General features: G+C 35.3%; 1 protein-coding gene across 1 annotated transcript in view; it reads left to right on the top strand.

The window, feature by feature from the left end:
* The first annotated feature begins 601 nt into the window (after positions 1–601).
* The window catches only part of LOC118733867 (MICAL-like protein 1), a 61990-nt gene continuing 42800 nt past the window's right edge, over positions 602–19791 (top strand). The window contains exons 1-2 of the mRNA XM_036463487.1: positions 602–823; positions 7560–7744. Coding sequence (XP_036319380.1) covers positions 672–823; positions 7560–7744 — 337 coding nt within the window. The 5' untranslated portion in view covers positions 602–671. The remainder of the gene's footprint in view (positions 824–7559; positions 7745–19791) is intronic.

Below are 19791 nucleotides of genomic sequence, written 5' to 3'. Positions count from 1 at the left end.
TTTCTGATTTATTTTCAAATCGATCCAGCTCACGTAAACCTCAATATTTTTCCGAAATATTTTGGAGGAGGTCTTAAAATATCATACATTTTATAATTCCAATGGAAAAACAGTGCCGATTTTTTTATGGAGAGTGATGCACCCTAATGTACATACATACATACATAAACATGAAGTTACACAAGTATCTCCTTTAATAAAAATTGAAGTTGTAAAAATGCTCATCTGCATTAATCGCTTTGCCGGTTGACTTGCCTTGTCGCCTGTCGTATTTCTTCGTCATTGTCAATCGTTTACTGACACCTTAGCTGCATTTATGGCTGTGATTGTTATTTTTTGCACACCATAAATTTTAGTATTTCTCATTTTTTCGATGTGAAACATATTTTATGGCTTTCGACTGTAGACACATGATAATATTAAAATTCCTTTAACTCAAAGCAACTAGCACTAATATTTTTTTTTTTCAAATTTCAGTACATTTAAAAATGAAAAGGTTAGGTGAAGTGTATTGCATGAATTATGGAATTTATATAATAAAAACGTTTTTATCAGCACAAAATTAATTTCATTATTTTTTCTTTTCTTTCTTTCAGCTTGTGTCCAATACTCGTATATTCTAATACATAAACTTTAGATTAAAAAAAATATCTACACTAAATTGTAGTAAAATGGGCGAACGACGTGGTACAAAAGCTTTGGAGTTATGGTGCCGACGTATGACGGAGGGCTATCCGGGCGTCAAAATCGATAATATGACCACATCATGGCGAGATGGTTTGGCATTTTGCGCTATGATACATCATTTTCGGCCAGATTTAATGTGAGTAGAATGAGAGAGAAATATTAAGGAGACAAGAAAAATAAAATTAAATTACATAAATTTTTCGAATAATAATATTGCAGCTTTGCAGTAAATGTCAGAACATAATAAGTATTCTATCTGTTATTCCACGCGAAAATGACAAGGAAATTTGATTTGCAAAAAAAAAAACGTATTGACATTTTTCAAAATTGCCTTGGGTGTTGGCACAGGTTTGGTAATGATTCAATTAATCTCTCAATTAGCTTTACCTCATTTAGCAGGGGGCAACCCTCTTCAAATCATTTTCGAAATAAACCCTTTTCGAACACCTTTCATTTGATACCCACATTGTTATAATATTTTATTTAGCTTAGATACTGTCAAACAAATTTTTCTTCTTCTAACAGTTTAGATTTTCTCTACAGGGAACCCAAATATATCGGCAAATGCTCATACATACACGCAGTGACTCAAACAAATGACCACGTGTTGATTTTTTTAAATCTTCGTAATGTTTTTCAAGTAAAATTTTTTTGTTTTTTTTTTCTATAAAAATTTCGTCCAAGCTTTACCCAAAAATATATCAATCACAGTTGCAAAGTTTATACAAAATTTAGAGAAATTCAACAGATTTCAATTTTCACTCTGAATTTTTAGAACATTTTTGTGTATGCAGTTTTATAGCCCATGCTATTTTAGTTTAATGAAGTGCAAGTTTCAAACGCCTAAAAGATTCCGTTGATTTTTGTGAATTTTTTTTTTTTAGTGACGGAATTTTGCACTTTTTTTCCATATAAGCATGACTTTCTTTTGAAATAAAACGCGGAAGACCATTAGCGCAAAAATTTCAAAACAATCAACGCCAAAAAAAAACCGAAAAATTATTCTTAAAGAAAAAAAAATTCTCACAAATCAACGCGATTTTTTAGCCGATTGAAACTTGCACTTCATTACAATAAAATTGTATGGGCTACAAAACTGCATACCCAGAAATGTTCCAAAGATTCGGATTAAAAAGTTGAAATTTTGATGAAAATTTGTTGTTCATAAATTTTGTATAAAGTTTGAAACTGTGATTGATACGTTTTTGGGTAAAACTTGGAAGATGTTTTTATAGAAAAATAATAAAAACAAATTAGCGCGAAAAATATTACGAATATTAAAAAAAATCAATACGTGATCATTTGTTTGAGTCAGTGTATATATGTACATATCACAGTACGTATATAGTACATATGTATATAAATGTAAAAAGTATAAAGCCTACTTCCAGCGGTGACAAAATTTGGTTAAAGGTCAAAGAACCTCCGGTTACTACAGAGTAAGTCAACATACTCATGTATCTATGTGTACATATATATATGTATACATACATACATGTAAATTTCTATTCAAGCAAACAACTTGACAACACGCAATGCATACGAAATTAGTAATAAAAACACACAAACATACATACATATGTACATATGTAAACACGTATACAAATGTAGATATTTACTATGTCTATCTTTACATATGCACATTTGTTTTTTTTTTTTAGTTATTCTGTGGAAAAAAGCAGAATTGTACATTTTGTTTTATACCTACATATGTACATAAGTATGTAAATATGTAGCCGCACCGCCACTTTGGTATAAAGGTAGGAGTAGCAGAAGTTGTATTTGTTTAACTCCATTGCCTATTTGTCCATTTGTTTGAAATTTGACAACAAAAGTTGGTAGACGAGTTGCCGGCAGCTAAATCAAACAACAATAATAATTATAATAACAACACTGATACCAGTTTTTTATGACAACGTTTAGTTGTTAGGCCGCTGAGTATAGCGGCTTTTTTTTTATTTCTCATAAAAATACAAAAAGTAAGTTTTGTTTGAATATTTGAATGGTGCATGCATACATATGTAAGTACGTATGTATGTACATATATAGCTACCTGTATATATAGTGTAGAATTCAAGTGCGTTATGCATCATACTAGCTTAGCATTTTTTTTAACAAGAACACGTCTTTCTCTGGGTCACATATGTATGCAGCACAGTTTCCAAATACTGTTTAAAGAAAGGTTTAGTTACAAGGACGAGCTTCATGTTCCAATTTGCAAAGCAGCATCGTCGGCATATGAAAATTAAATGAAATGTTGATAAACTATTGCAAACATATTGCATGCACGAGAACAGTTCAATAACCTTTAACTCTTTGAATAAAGTATTTTTTTCGACAAAAATTTATTTTATTTCCTAGCCTACAGCGCAGACCAAGGTTAGTCTATTTGTAGTTAAAGACACTCCGAATCTCTCTTTTCGAGGTTGCCTTTCCTGGCCAACTCATCCGGCACAGTGTTTCCTGCAATTTCACTATGGCCAAGTGCCCATACGATTCTGATTAGAAAAAAAAAACCATACGCAGCCAAAAGAAAAATTAAGCAATCACCGTTTAGCTTTATGATGTGAGCGAGCCCAGTACTCTGATTGCTGCTAGGCTAGATGTTAACTCCTTTCTTCCACATCGCGCAATCGAGCAGCCATGGAACTGCTTCCTTAATGGACCCGACCTCTAAATGGAAAACACTACAGTGACCTGGAAGCCTACGTTTGATGTGGATAGAGAGTATCCCCCACCCACCTTCCAGTCAAACTTCAAGCCACGCGAGTAGAAGTCCAACAGCGCCTCAGTCCAATTACGGTCTCTGATACACTAATCCCTAGTGTAGATGACAGGCAGCGAGTTTTTATTTTTTTAGAATATACCCCCTTACTTTCTTTAGTAAACCATTAAAATTTTTCGCTTATAGTCATTAAATTGTTTTTTGTGAAACTCAATTCGTCAGCAACAAATCAATTTGTGTTATGAAATATTCTCCATTTCGTCATTTCATACTGCAATTAAGAATAATTTGCCTTTGTTCGCATTACGCGTAATTATTCGGCTTACAATTCTGAATTCAGCGATTTTGTTTTAGCTGCTACTTATTTGCTATTATTTACACAAATACACACCCTGTCCTAATTATAAGCGCACTAGATTTTGACAAGTTTTACCAAACACTATTGTGTGATTTAATGTTGGGTTATTTTTATAATAATATTTTTTATTTTTTAACATAATTTTTTAGCATAAATCCAAATTGCGAAATTTGCGCAGTATTTAACTTATTACTCTGGAAAAAAATTCTAGCTTTTAATTAGATTTCTCAGAAAGATTTTGGGTATGCAAGTTTTTTAGCCCATTCAATTTTACTATAACGGAGTGAAGTTTGAAATTACCCCTGATTTTTGGCAGTTTCTTTCATATAAAAAAATGTCGAACATACTTTCTATGAAAAAATGCACAAAATGCATATCAACAAAAAAAAACCAAAAATCAACGATAAATCCTAGAGTTTGAAGTACAAACTTGCATTTTATTGTATTAGAATTGAAAGGGCTAAAAAATGCATACCCAAAACCTCTCTAAGAAATCTAATTGCAAACCCCGAAATTTTTTAGACAGTTTGTTTAACTTTGGTTTATGTTGCTCTAAGTTTGGATTTATACGGCTTTTGTTAAAGAATAAACTAAATGTTTATAAAAAAAATTTAATAAAACAAAGTTATCGAAACTTGTCAGCATGTTGTGCGCTTATAATTATGGCACAGGGTGTACATATATTCAAAGCCATTAAATCATTATATACGCGTGTCACTGTGAATTAATTTCTGTTCGAAAATCGCCGCCTTGTATGTATTTCATGGTCTACAAGTGGCGTCATTGTTTTGGGGCGGTCTCCATTTCCCTCATTCGCTTCGTGAATATCGTACTATTGTATTTGAGTTATAATTTCCGGTTTTTGGTAATTATAATGCAATACCAGCAAAAAAAAAACTAAAGCGGAAAACAATAGCAGCAACAAACAAATCAAAAAAATAAAAAATCGATGGAACTACGTACTACATACATATATGTTTATGTAAATTAATCATTTCACGTGACGGGTAACAGCAATGAATGTGGGAGGATTATAGGTAGTAGGTACATAGTTTGACTACTTAAAAGCTGCCTAAGAGATTCAAGTTTCCTAACCGAAGCCGAATTATCTTAAGAATTGCTTGTCAGCGCTGTTGTTCGTATTGATTTGCTATTTTATTTTAAACTCTGTACACTACATACAGCGCACAAATAACCATTTAATTTTATGGTCTTGTATCCATTTGTGGCGGCCATAAACCACACCAATTGAAGACCGGCTACGTCGTTGGCCCGCAATGGTTAGACAGCTGAATTTATTATTCAAAAATCGAAAATCGAAATCTACAAATTCGTATACTCGAACAGCCTTGTCAAGGTCTTTTTGGCTACAGCTGTGCCTATATCTATGGGTGTGTGTGTATGCGTATGCCATATATACGCTGATCTCTGACGCTTTTGATTTAACTATAGTAATTTTTCTTTTTTTGCTATCATTTCGATATTGAATTTACATTTTTATTTGATTAATCAAAAGCAGTTCGGCCAGCAGCTGCAGCAATAAGAGTTTTTGGTGTTTTTCACCGTTCTAGACAAAATTTTGTCGGTTAGGCGTTGCAGCGTTTCGTCTGGCAGCTGCAACCGAATCCATGAATATGTAATTTGTTGAAATTTTGTGCGTCCCGCAGGTGTCGATAAATTTTATACAAAAGAAATTAAATTTGCTACAATTTTTGTGTTGTCAATCGGAAATTAATTGCTCTCGATGGCAAAAAGTTTCAATAATAATTTGAATGACACGAAAAAATTTAGGCATGTTAAATTGAAGCAATTTTGAAAATTCGCTTTGAGGTCTTAATACACATATATCATTCTTACAAATCGCTGCTGGCAGTGACTCCCACTTCCAGTCGAAATAAATTATTTTTCATGTCTGTTCTCCTAAATATATCTACATATGTATTAACTTTGGAAATAATATAATAGGTATAGCCAAACACTAATCCTGCCATTGTTGCGGTGAACTTCAAATGCTAAAAAATAATTGATATCAAAATAAAAAAACGTAATTGATACGTAGATGGTTGACAATAAAAAAAATTAAATGAACGATATTTTTCAGTCCCAGCCCTAATTCGTGAATAACGCGCCTACAGATATCACATATAAATTTTGGTCCCGATCGGAGTCAGTTAAGACGTCTTCATACGGTAATCTTCGACTAAAGTAGCATCGATGTAAAGATTTGCTTCCTACATTTGAGGGTCACCCTAATGTACATACATACTTATGTATGTAATTGGGGAAAAGAAATTCTAATACTTATAAATAAAATCAGGAGCATTTTCAAAAACCGTTAAGCCTCCTCTTCGGACCATTATCGGAGCATGAAAACAATTTGTAGGCACTTCGTGCAGGTTACCTTCGGTTGATTTTACAGGTGAATAGGGGAGTCTGCACGTAGTCTTTGCAGATTAGGAGTCCTAAAGGCACACTTTTTTACATATACTTATATTAAGAAAGCCGTTTTCTTCAGCGTACATATATGCTTCCTGGGGACTCTTTCCGGAACCTCCATAGGAGCATCAACGCCCCGCACTGGGAGTCCTAATTTTGCACCTTGCGGACTCCGCTGGTTGGCTGGGTATTTTATTATAACTAAAAATCTTCTGCTTCTTATTTGACCCTGCCTCCGAAAATAAAAAACTTCCCAAATCGGCTCTCTCCAAGCTAAGTTTTGCCAGTTGTTCATCCCGAGTGCCGACAGACCCTTCTGTTGTTCAATTACCTACCGAGCCCAAAGTAGCATCCATCATCAATGGCGAATTTGCCAGATCTGAAGCCATGCTGATTGGGTCTATTCAATTGGTCGACCTGAGAAAGCTTCTCAATACTGTGGCCTTCACCAAGCTACCTATGCTACATATTTCCTGAGGGATTCGAACTGGGCGCGTAATAGAACATTATCTGAGAACCGTGCATGCATCAAAATATCTAACTATGTATCATCAAGTCCTGGGAAAAATAGTGCCTTTTTTACCTCAGTATTTGCTAAGAAGTGGCACAAGTTAATGCAAATATATTTTGACTAAATTTAGTTGCTCGTTCTGCTGAAAGTAATTGACAAACTAGAGAAGCTGGAGAGGAAAGTATGCCGGCTGATAACTTATGCAAATGACGTAGCAGGACAAACATTTTGAAAACCCTTTATGATCTGATCCAGGAAAACTGACACCTGGCCTTTGAACTTTGTACTCGCTGTAAATCCTGATGAGACCTATGAAAAGGGAGGAGTTTCAATAGAGTCCAGTACTTGTGCTTTTTATCAGATGGGATAGGTTTTATGGAGTCCTTGTCTGGTGGAATGAACTAAAAAGACTACTCTTGTTAGATAGCTGGAAAAGTCATTGAAATAAATGGAGCGTTTAACTCACTTCTGAGTGGAAGATCGCCCTGTTCGGCTGCCGGTTCGAAACTGCCCTTTCTCGGCAAATGTTTGAAACACGCCCTAATTAGGCATTTGGTTCGAAAACTCCCTATCTAAGCTGTCGAGTAAGGGCGATATTCCACTCAGCCGTCGCTGTACACTCGTACCTTGTAAAATTGTTTATCTTCCCAATCCATATTTAAGAATTAACATGTTTGCTAAGTATTTGAAGATTGTCAATCAAATTGAATTTTATGCCGCCTTCGAATGGCAGAACTTCTAACCACTCGAAATTTCAAATCCTTCATATCACTCGAATAAAGTGAAATCAGAAACCATTACAAAATATTTGAAGTAGCGCCATATTTTTTTTGTATTTCCAGTGAATTTGACAAACTAAATAAAGCCGATGTGTATTATAATAATGAATTGGCCTTCACCACCGCGGAGAAATATTTGGGAATACCTGCCTTGTTGGATGCAGTCGATATGGCCACCTACGAAGTACCAGACAGATTATCAATACTCACTTATCTATCACAATTCTACCAAGTATTTGCAGCACAAGGTAGGTGGAAAAATAATATACCCAGTAATTAACTATAAACAAAAGAAAATAGTGTTTGAAATTTATAATGCAAGGTTTAAAAAAGTACATAGTATATAGTATATTTATAATACTAATACAAATATCTAATTTTGTATAAAGATAAAAACAATATTTAACATTAAATATTTTAATTCAGCAAATTGGGAAACTGTTTTCATAGTTTCACACACACATATACCAGCATAGATAATTTCAACAATGAATAATTTTAAACGTGACTTTTCCCATTCAACCTTCAGTTGACTACAGAAAAAGTGCTCATCCATTAAAAACAATTCATTATGTATATCCGCTTTACGCCAGATAACCGTTATTCACAATACTAATAATATATAATAGTCACAAAGCAGTGCCACTCCATCTCTGTACATTTATGTATTTAAATTGATAATTTCAAACTAAATAAAAATTGTTGGTTGGTAAAAAGATTAACGCTTGAGTACCTCGCAGAGTCCATTTACTGGCACTTTTTCCCCCAAACACGCTCTCGATTTGTTGGTACTTTGAAAGAGTAAAAATGTACAAAAAGCGGAAAACAAACGAATAATGGCACAAAACCAAAACAAATATTGTTTGCGAAGAAAATGAATTTTCGAGCCACTGCAAAAGGGGCCAGCCAAATAAGACTGAATTATGGCTGAGGAAGTGAGGAAGTGAGGAAAGCGGCGAAAGTGCATTGCAGGCGCAATTTTATTATGATTTTGTGCTAATCTACTTTTATTGTAAAGTGTAGAGTTTGCCTTTACTAGCTTTGTTTCTGTTTTTGATTTATTTATATTTCTATTTCTATTTCCTTTTTTTTTGCTTTTGTGGTTATGTTGTTTCTACTGGTGCAAGCAATTAACAATTTACTGTTGCAATGAGTTACGCTGCCTGCGCATGCGCTGAAGCGTTTGATTAATATTGTTTTCATGTGGTTGTTTTTTCACACAAACTCCAAACACACATCGACACTATAATAAACAAAAACGAGTTGATTTTGACTGCCAATAACTAGTCGTTCGCCTACTTGTATGCAAGTGTGGTTATGTATTGGCAAAATGCTCCATTTGGTAGTTAGTGGGGTAACGTGCGGAGTTTTTAATTGAACAGTGAAGGGGATTGAGAGCATGCCGGTTTACATACATACTATGTACCTACATAACCATATTAGGGTGGTCCTTAAAATATCAACATCTTGTTCTACGTACAAAACTAAGACATCCTCGAATTTTTTTTTTTTTTAATTTTAGGTTCCCTACCGGGGTTCAAAAAATTTAATTTTTTTTTTGAAATCGCAAAAATTCGACCAAAAATTTTACTTTTCTCAGATTTCAAGTCAAAATGTTTGCATTTTTTAACCGACTTCAAAAAAAAGGAGGCTATCAATTTGGCGAAATATTTGTTTTTATGTATGCAACCGTATAACTTTGGCCCACGTGAACCGGTTTCAAAAGTTTTTCTTTTATTAAAAAAAAACTCACCTCAAGGCTGGTCCTATACTAAATTTCTTCAAGTCCTGGTCTAAAATTTTCGAGGATTTATTTATTTGTATGTTAGAAAAATATAAATGATTGCCCCGTACAAAATTTGTATGTTGCTATTTTAAGGTCCACCCTAATGTATATGAACGTATATATGGACGTATGTAATCGTTACCGATATGATTGGAGTGGATGTAGTATATTTTCATATATATATACTCACATATGTACATATTAAATGCATTTGCCTGCGAAGATTTACTTTTAGACTTGGAAAGACTTGTGAACAACAAGCCATAAGTTATTGTTTTTTCTCAGGAATCGGGCTTATGTATTTATTTATTTTTTTTTTTTACATCTGTGAAGCTCGGTTTAGACGCCATTTTAAAGAATAATCGATTAGAAAAATATGTCGAAATCGAAGAAAATACATTGAATGCATTTTTTTACGTACGTTTTTTCATCAAACAGGAAACAAATTTGCTTAGTTTTTGACTCACTTAAAAAGTACAGTAGCGTTAAAACCAGAAAGATTCGCTGGAACCTTCTATCCTGAAGCTTAACCCTATCGATCTTCACCTGTTAAAAGTGGCTATGAAGTCCGCGGCCAGTAAGGGTGGGTAACTCAGCAAATTTATAGGAGTTGACTTAATGACTCATTCAACTAACTCATTTGACTCTTTGTATGTTACACTCATTTGTATCGTAGACTCGTTTTGAGGCATAAATGCGGTATAGTGGTCGTTGAGATAAAACAAAACTTTAAAGTGGGCGTGGTCAGCTCCTTTCTACTGATTTGAAAGGTGTAAATTTTTTTTGTGCAAATTAATAGGGGTGGTGCTAGGGGGAGGGTAAAGGTGGAATTTTCAATATTTTCAAAATCTTATATTTCGAAAACTATTGTACCGAATTTCCAAATGTGGATATGGTTGGAAAGGCAATTGATTTGATATGCACATCTTTATTTATCTTACATACATACATATTTCGAGAAAAACTAGAAAAAAAACGAAATGATAAGAATTTTTGAGATTTGACATAACACCCGCAATACAAAATACATGTGGTTGTTGTTGTTGTATTTTTGCCCCCACCTTGTATAAATTCGCCTCGTGCAAAAACAAAATGCAAGACTTTGCCATCAGTGTTGCCATTTTAGCCGTTTTCCGGCTAGATTTAGCCGGTTGCGAAAGCAAACAGCCGGAGAAATTTCGATCTAGCCGGCAGCCGATTTGTTAGCCGTTTTGCAGAAAAAAACTAGCCGTTTTTAGCCGATTTTGCTATTTGCCTTGTTTTCTTAAATTTCAAATATGTATATATGATTCCATTTTTGACTAAGCGACCCAAAATCTGTTAGAAATGGCTACTAGCCTTATCGTGGAGGAAATTTTCATGTCAGGCAAGATTGTATGAAATTGGGCCGATTTCGCTTATTTTTATTTTAAACGAAGAAGGGATTTTCTTCATAAAATGTTTGTTATAAATGTCTTAATTTTAAGTGTGAAGTTTTATTCGCAAACTTAGAAATTAAGAAATTGTTTCACTGTTAAGACTCTTAAGATGCGTTTGTGTTTGGATATAGTGTCAACAAACAGAATAAATATTACATGTAGATATTGTCTTCCCAGATATCGCATATTCAATTCTGCCTAAATTAAAAAACATAACTTCTGCCCACTCCCAAAGGTTTAAGGTAATGGAAAAATTTATATTTTCAAGCACTATGTACACATATGTATTTTTTTAAACAAACGTTTTTGCTGAGAACTTATTCAAATTCCAAAAACCGAATGCCAACTTAAATTAAAGGAACCAACACTGAAGTGAGTCAAAATGAAAATAAAAGAGCACAAATTTTTATGTAAAGCAAAACTCGCTGGGAATCCTACGAGACATCTGGCGGTCATATGACCGGTCATCTAAATGGGAGATCTGCAGTCTTTTGGCATCATATTTTACATTATAATTGAAGGGATTTCGGAAAAATCTGACCAGTTCTTTTGTGTAACTGTGATTTTGCATCCCTCGTCAACATATGGCCTCGGTTGATGTTAACTTAAGGTCGTTGTTTTACTGCCTTAAAATTGAAGGGAAATTTTTACAGCGTGTTTTATGTGTATTGGTTTCTATTTGAGTGTATTGAGAATCGGTCAAGGCTCTGTTATGCATACTTGGCATTGCATGCACTGCTATACCATTTTTACGTAGAAATCAAAAACCAACAGACTTTTACGTATGTAATGCTGTGCGTTGGGTAACCGCTTACACGCGAAGCTCATTTAACAGATTCCTTATGTGACAACTCTCAAGCAATGCCAAGTATGCATAACAGAGCCTTCAGTCTGAAAGGGCCTTGTAGGGAAGACAATAGGTTTGTTCGTCGAAAATCCAGCGAGAATTATCACTCAAAATATCAGATAGTAAATAATAGTAATAAATAGTTTTTTATCCGAGTACCTTTCAAATCATTGGAATTAACTAAATTAATTAAGTAAACAAGTCTTAACTTACATTTTTCATTTTAAAATCGCTCCAGTTTGTAAATTTTTAAATTTAACGAACTTGTTTATTCAAATTATCGTGGACAAAAAATCCAACCATGTGCCATAATCATATCTTTTTCCTAATTGCAAATTCTTGCTGGCAAAATTTTTCCCGCTCGAATTTGTAACTTCTCTCCAAAAGTCTTTTTACTCGTGTTTTATTTAAATAAAACATGTGAAATTTAGTTGAAACATTTTAGCCGTTTTTAGCCGGTTTTATTTGCCAATTTGGCCGGTTCATCGAAAAAGTTCTGGCAACACTGTTTGCCATGCTAAACACTGTGGCGAAGTGAGAGAGTTATATGGACAAATATGAGCCACTATGATTCAATTGAATCATGTGAGCCCTAGGGCATCAACTGAGTTACTGAGTTAAATTTTTTTTGGACAGGAAGTCTGAGTTACCGATTCACTTATGGGAATCAACTCAATAACTCAACTCTGAGTTGAGTTACCCACCTCTAGTGGCTAGTCTCAGAGATTGAACCCTTAGGAGACTATATAGACACTTCCAATACGCGTAGATAATTAACAAAATGCAATTGGGAAGGGCAATAGGCTACTTATATGGTAAACAACGAAGACTTCAGCCGTAGCATGCAAATGCTATTCTCATCTAGAAGAGTAAGGAGAAGAGATCGAGTGACCGATAGAGGGGCTATCCATCTATACACAAACAGATCCAACATTGTAAGGAACCAGGTGTTGCTCAGTCTTAACGACTGCGTAGGGATACAAGCATCTTTCAAGTGGAAATTTTAGGTAACCCTGATAATAGAGTCGGGTGCAAAAGTAAAGCAACAATATATTATGACAGCTAGGCGGCGCTATTGGCAATCGATTTCCGTTTACCAAATCTAGCTGGTTAAGGGTAGCAAACTAATGCTGGTATTCAGTAAGTCAGTAAGTCAGTCTTATATCAGGTCACTAAATTTGAGACTATCAATTACTGACTCTTTTTGTAACTTGAGATGGTTTGTGTATTCAGTAAGAAGTGCACCACGAGAGTGCCATTCGAGAGAATCGAGTTCGAGTGCTCGGGCTGTGAAAGTTTGTTTATTTTTTATACCCGAGCGCACTTGTGCACAAGGGTATTATAACTTTGTTCACATAACGGTTGTTTGTAACAGGCTAAACGAATCGAGATAGATATAGACAAATGTATACATAAATGATCAGGATGAAAAAAGAAATCGATTAAGCCATGTCTGTCTGTCCGTCCGTCTGTCCGTCTGTCCGTCTGTCCGTGTACACGATAACTCGAGCAAAAATTGAGATATCTCAACGAAATTTGGTATGTAGGTTTCCCTTAATCCAAGGTAGGACTTTAACCACGCCCACTTCCCATATAACGGTAATTTCCAGAAATACGAAAACTGCGATATTTTAGTAACTACTGAAGATAATTCACTCAAAATTGATATTTACAATAATTTTTAGACGAAAAATAAGAATATTATAAATTTTTGGAAAATGGGCGTAGCCACGCCCACTTATGGTTACATGTGTATATCTTGGTAACCGCTGCACCAATTTCTTCTAAACTTGGCACAGTTGTTGGCCTTCGCATAACATACCAAATGGCCGAAAATTTTTAAAATCGCTCGATAACCACGCCTACTTCCCATATAACGGTAATTTTCAGAAATACGAAAACTGCGATATTTTAGTAACTACTGGAGATGATTCACTCAAAATTGATATTTATAATAAGTTTAAACGAAAAATAAGAATATTATAAATTTTTGGAAAATGGGCGTAGCCACGCCCACTTATGGTTACATGTGTATATCTTGGTAACCACTGCACCAATTTCTTCCAAACTTGGCACAGTTGTTGGCCTTGGTACAGCATAAAAAACCGCCGAAACTTTTTAAAATCGGACAATAACCACGCCCACATCCCATATAACGGTAATTTAGAGAAATACAAAATCTTCGATAAATCATTAAATATTGAAGCTAATTTATTCAAAATTGATGCTTGCAACAATTCTTTACCAAGAAATACGTTTATGGTAAAATTTTGGAAAATGGGCGTGGCACCGCCTACTTATGATCACATATAAGTATATCGGTAACCGTTCTACCAATTTGTACCAAACTCGGTATGGTTATTGTACTTGCCACGTGTAAGCAAAGCGTTGAAAATTATTGAAATCGGACTAAAATAACGGCCGATTCTCATATAACGGTAAATTTAAGAAATGCTTGAAACTTCAATATTTCGAAATTGAAGGACGCTAATTTACTCAAAATTGATACACCTCGGCTTACCATCTAGCGGAAGGTTTCGGAAGGGTGAAAAAACATATATTTAATACTTGCGCCGGGTATTTAATGTTCGGCTCCGCCCGAACTTAGACTTTCTTACTTGTTTAATTAAATTTTTTTACATAATATTTAGATTTTCATGTTTTAATAAGAGAATTTTTTAATATTATCGAATTTTTATGATATTAAAGTATTTTGGTTTAGTTCCTAATGAAATTGTTTTTTTTTTGTTTTTAAGAAAAATATAACGCAACTATCTTTTCCTCCATTTTGCCTTTTTGTGACCTGCTCAGAGCCATCAGATAAATTAGTCATTTTTTTGAAACCAGAGACGTGAGACAGCTTACTGAATACCAAATATTTAGTCAAAATCGATGTTAACCACGAAAAGTCAGTGACTAGACAATTTTAACTGAATACCAGCATAAAATTGGTCTCTGTTACTCAGTCAACCACTATCTCTCTTCTCTGGCTTACCGCACATAGGAACATCGAAGGCAGTTTGAAAGCTGATAAATATGCAAATCAGGAGCTGTTTTGGATGAATCTGAAGCGGTGACATTGGGTTGTCCTCTTCTAATAATCCAAAGAGAAGTTACTCTTTGTTCCTTTAACTGGCTAGAAATAGCTGACCAGCTCTACATGCTTGCAAGATAGCGCTCTCCCTGTCCTGACTATTAACAGCACTAAGACCTTACACCTGCGTAATGGATTAAGGACAGAATTAATCAGAATTGTAGCAACCACTACGGGGCGCTGGCATCTAGCCAAAAATACTTCAAAAATCAGACCACCCTGTAATAGGAATATGCGGCAGCTGTAAGCTAAAGGATACAGAAGAAAGTGTGCAACAAGCTTAGTGAATGTCCATAAGTGAAATGGGCAAATTCATTGGAGGAACAGGATGGGTCGACCAAGCAAAATATGAGGTACATATGTATATGAAACATTTTCAAGGGAAGTACATAACATTGCGCGAAAACGACCTTTATGTATCCTACCAAGCTGTTAGAAACCAACTATTATCATTGGATACTACCTTCTTAATACGGACGCACAGAAAAAGCGCATCTTGCTCGTTGTAACTTGTATCGCCGGAAGGAGAGGCTACTAATCATGAAAAGGATTTGACTGACTATTAAATACTCCAAACATTACTTCAAGTCAATTAAAATTTGGAAAGGTTGTATTTTAATCCGTTTTGAACTTTTCACGATTTTCGATATTTGTTCCAAAATATGATAACTTTATTTAAAGAATGTGCTCCCTTTCAAAACTCATCCATCGAGTTAACAAATCCATTAGATCTATCAAAACTACCAGCCTTCAATCGAATTTCAGTCGTGACTCTTAACGTTGTAAATTTGTTGATGTCCCTATTTAAAACTTTGTGGTCGCAAGTATTTCAGGCCATTCGTAATCTACTCTGGGATGTTCTGAACTACACAATTTTTGTCCAGTATCACGAGAATTATAAGTTGACCTCACAACGGACCTTTGGTTTTTGGATCGATTCCATGCTGTTTTTTCCTTCACTGGTGTGCCCTAGTTTCAGTCGTCAACAATATTTTCTATTATTTTAATTTTGTTCTCAGAAGTTCGTCTAGAAAGTACTGGAGCCAGTAATATTTCCAATAACATATCAAATCTTAGCAAGAGCCCTCAGTGCCTAAAGCAAGCTGTTCTCTGCCTTAACTGATTTCAGGGCCTGTTTATCATATCTATAACATTTATAGCAGATTCATTCATTGATTAATGAGCACGATCTTCGGTTTGAAATTGAGAAATCTGGTCTGCCTTTCTATAGAAAAAAATTCTTACTACATTGCACACGGCCGAAATTGGAACTGATATAGTGTGACTAATTAGTATAGAACGTACGGCGAAAGCCTAAATAAACTCTTTTTCCATTGTCCAGCTAAGAAAATGTATTCAGACCACGGCCCAAACACGCTTTCATAAATAATCTTGGCAAGTCTGGGGATTCAGTTTTGATCTGTGTGAGTTCGCCCAATCTTCCGCATTATAGGGTTCTTTTAAGTACTCTTATACACTTGGATATTAGAAGTGGATTGTAGTGATGATCTATATGAATTTGTCATTCAGAAACTCGAAAAACTTAAAAGAAAAAAGAGAGTTGCGCAATGATCTCGTAGTGTGCCAACAGCCCTCTGGCAATTGGTTACCTACATATAGATCAAAGTGTCTTGTTCAACGCGCAGATCTTCTTCTTACCATGTGACTATGTACAATCTTTTGCTGGTTTGGGTCGAAATGTCGTTAGCCAAATTTTTTTTTTTTTTTTTTTTAAATAACTGAAATACCCGGCAGTAATTGAAGCGCCAACTTAGCGCCAAGAAAAACTCATTAGCGCCATCAGCCAGCAAAACTTACTCGCCTTCTAATCGGTTGCTTGCAACATACCCATCAACAATGCCACCAACGGAGCGCGGTAACGTTTGCTTTGCTTTGAAACTGCTGTGGTAAGTAGAAAATATTGCAATCGCCGTCAGTCACAGTCACAGTCACAGCAGTAGCAACGATTGCAGCTGAGCACTGTGGGAACAACGGCACTATAGTGATTATGCAATCACATCAGCAACTAAAGAAAATATAAAAAGCTAATAAATAAAAGCAACAACGACAAAAATTATATAACAGAAGAAGAAGAAGAAAGATATGCGAAGAAGAGCAGTCAGACAATACAATTTCATGTACTTCCAGTCCGTTGCTACAGAAGTCGAAGAAAAACTGAAACTTTGACTGTTTTGCTTATTGCATTAAGATTTTCCAGCTGCGCGAATCGGTGTTTCGTTGCCACCAGTTTACACGTTGGCAAATCTGGTCGTTGTTTTTGCTGATGTTGGTGGTGGTGGCGGTGGTGCCAGCGATGTTAATAAATAAAAAAAAAATAAGTAAATAAAAAGTCAACAACAACAACATTGCAGGTAATTGGGGACGCTTTACGCTTTGTGGCGTTCGCCTCGCAGCCGAAGATGACACACTTTTGATTTGGTGTCTGTGGAGTCAAAGAAGAATTCATGCATAGTGATGACGTAGGTACATATATATGTACGTGCAAAGGTGTAATTTTGGTGCTCACAATGGAATTGAATACATATACTCGCATGCAAAAATATATTCATTTTTTATATTTTTTTCCCTATGTTTTACACAGAGCCGCCGCTGGTTGTTGCATCTTGGCGCTTTGCACACAAAAAAAACAACAATTGATTTTGGCATTTAACAATTGATTAAACGCGACTTTTGATATATCACGATTTCGTTTGACTTGTGACTAAACATATTTTGCATCACTTGCAACATGAGATGTTGCAATTTTGCACCTTGGCTTCGCCGCTGGCATATGTACAGCCTCCTCAGCAGCTGATTGCAATCGAAATTTAAGATATTTTTGTTAGAATTATGCAATGGTCGTGCAAAATTTCTGGTAGATAAAATATTTTGTTTAGAAAAGCTGATGCGATTCATGTTATTAAACTTCAGATAAAATAAACTAATAAGGCCTTCCAAATAGAGCTACCATTTTAAGTCGAACTCTGATGGCCCAATAGCAGTTTCTCCCCGTTAAAAAAAAAAAAAACTTTTTACAGAAAACGACGATGCAACTTTAGTCCAAATGTTGAATTGGGATCATGGTTGCCACTCGCCAAAATTTTTTTCTACCAAAATCTCTTAAGAAAAGTTGCCAAAAGTTACCAAATCTTCACTACCAAAATCTTCACTTCTTCACTGAGAAAAAAATATATTGTATAACACTGCTATATTTCATAACAAATATGTACATATATACTTACAGCCCGGTTCTGTGCACTTAATAAATTCAAAATTTTTATAATTTGTCAATTTTTGATTATTTATCAAGAACTCCCAGTTCTAGCACAGAAGTTTAAATCTATAAATTATCAAGATTGAAAATGCTATTGACAACTATAATACTTTTTTTTTATTAGAAAATATTTTCCTATCAATTAATTACTGCATGTGCCGTTATTCTCATTTTCGTTGTTGGTGTTTCCGACAGGGTAGGAGTATGATGTAATGTGGGACGATTTTCCATCATCCCTTGTCAAATATGGCTTGGAGACAAACCGGTTTTGTGCCATTGTGCGTTGTGCCATTTTTAGTGTAATTTTTCGTTCGGAATGTGCTGACACTTGGACCTGCGACTCACGGAACAAAAGCACCGGCACACAAAAAAATGGCGGTTGCTTTTAACCGTTCGTTTGACTCGTACAAAATTTCGAGTAAATTGCGAAAATTGCTAATTTTTTTGCTATTTTTTCGGTTTTCATAATTTACTGTACGTCGAAATATATGTAGGTAGGTGTCGAAATACATGTCGGTAGATGGGTCTGGGAAAAAGCACGCAACATTTTTTTTTTGCCGGAATAATCAAAACTATTTATGGACCTTACCAAAAATTCCCAGATGGCTAGTATTAAAATGTAAGAGGGTAGAATTCAAAATTTATCGCAAAAATTCGAAAGTTGTTTTAAAAGTGCAGCCCTTGGTGCTGTCACTGTAATTCAAATATTTCAAGTATTCGAATATGAGATGACTCTAATTTAATCGAAGTAATTTTGTAAAAGTGTCAGTAGTGCTGCCACTGAAACTCGAAGGGTTTTTATAATTACGCACATTCAAAACATATGTAATTCATTTCTTTCTAGTAATGCAAATAGATGTTTAGTTGCAAAAGTTACCAAAATGAAATAACAAATAACAACTTATGAACGAACTCTCCCCCGCAATTCTTAGATGATATCCTTAACCCCCATCTTACGGGGAGGCTCAATGTCGAGAGCAAAGAAGGGCCTGGCAGCGCACTATACCTGCAAGAGGACTTTCTTTCATTGTATGTACACCACAGTCAGCCGAACGATCGAACTCTAGCCTGGCACTCGAGAAAAGAGGCATGCAGAAAATAATTTGAAGGTCGCAGAGGTGAACGTGATTCTTCACTTGAAGCCGCCGCAAGTATTCGTAACGAGCGCAGCCGCAAAAAGTTAATACTTAGATCAAGGGAATCAGGCCGAAAATGAGCCCGCAGCGCAATGGCATCAGTTTGGAATTAGATGTGATTTCACATCATCCTTCTAGGCCTACCAATTTAGGACTATTATACGATCTCCAATTGGGGAAGTATTCGACGGTGGCCTACTGACAGGGCATGATGATATTTTCAGCTACACCAATGGCTCAAAGATAATAAAAGGGGTAAGGAAATTATAAAGCCTGCCTGAAGAGTGCAGGGTACTTCATGCGGAGACATTTACCATAGAGAATGCTGCTGGGTTTATACAAAATTGTAAGTCTCCACTGCATCGAAAGCGGTTCGATAATGCGGTTCAGCGAGGTGTAATACTATTCATTTTTGATCTACTGAGGAAAATTTACGAGAACCGTGAAACATACGAGACGATGTGAAATCTCAAGGTCTTTATAACCGAGACTTAATAATTAATGAACTGAGAAGCTTTTGATGTCAAACAAATCTGTAGTGGGAATTCTTACCGTCATCATCATAGGAAACTGCTCTATTGCACAAAGGCTGCAACCATGGCGTATATCACAACGTTTATTTTTTTGGGATGAGGGAGCGGTGGCATCGATTCACCACTTTCTATATAGATGCCCTGCTTGATGAAGATAACCAAAGAGAATATGACGGACGCCGAATGGAATTATGATACATTTTTGCC

Source organism: Rhagoletis pomonella, unplaced genomic scaffold (assembly GCF_013731165.1).
Source record: "Rhagoletis pomonella isolate Grant_MI unplaced genomic scaffold, Rhpom_1.0 Rhpom_scaffold_00002, whole genome shotgun sequence".
In the NCBI taxonomy this organism is placed as follows: Eukaryota; Metazoa; Arthropoda; class Insecta; order Diptera; family Tephritidae; genus Rhagoletis; species Rhagoletis pomonella.
This window is presented reverse-complemented; position numbering and strand designations above follow the sequence as displayed.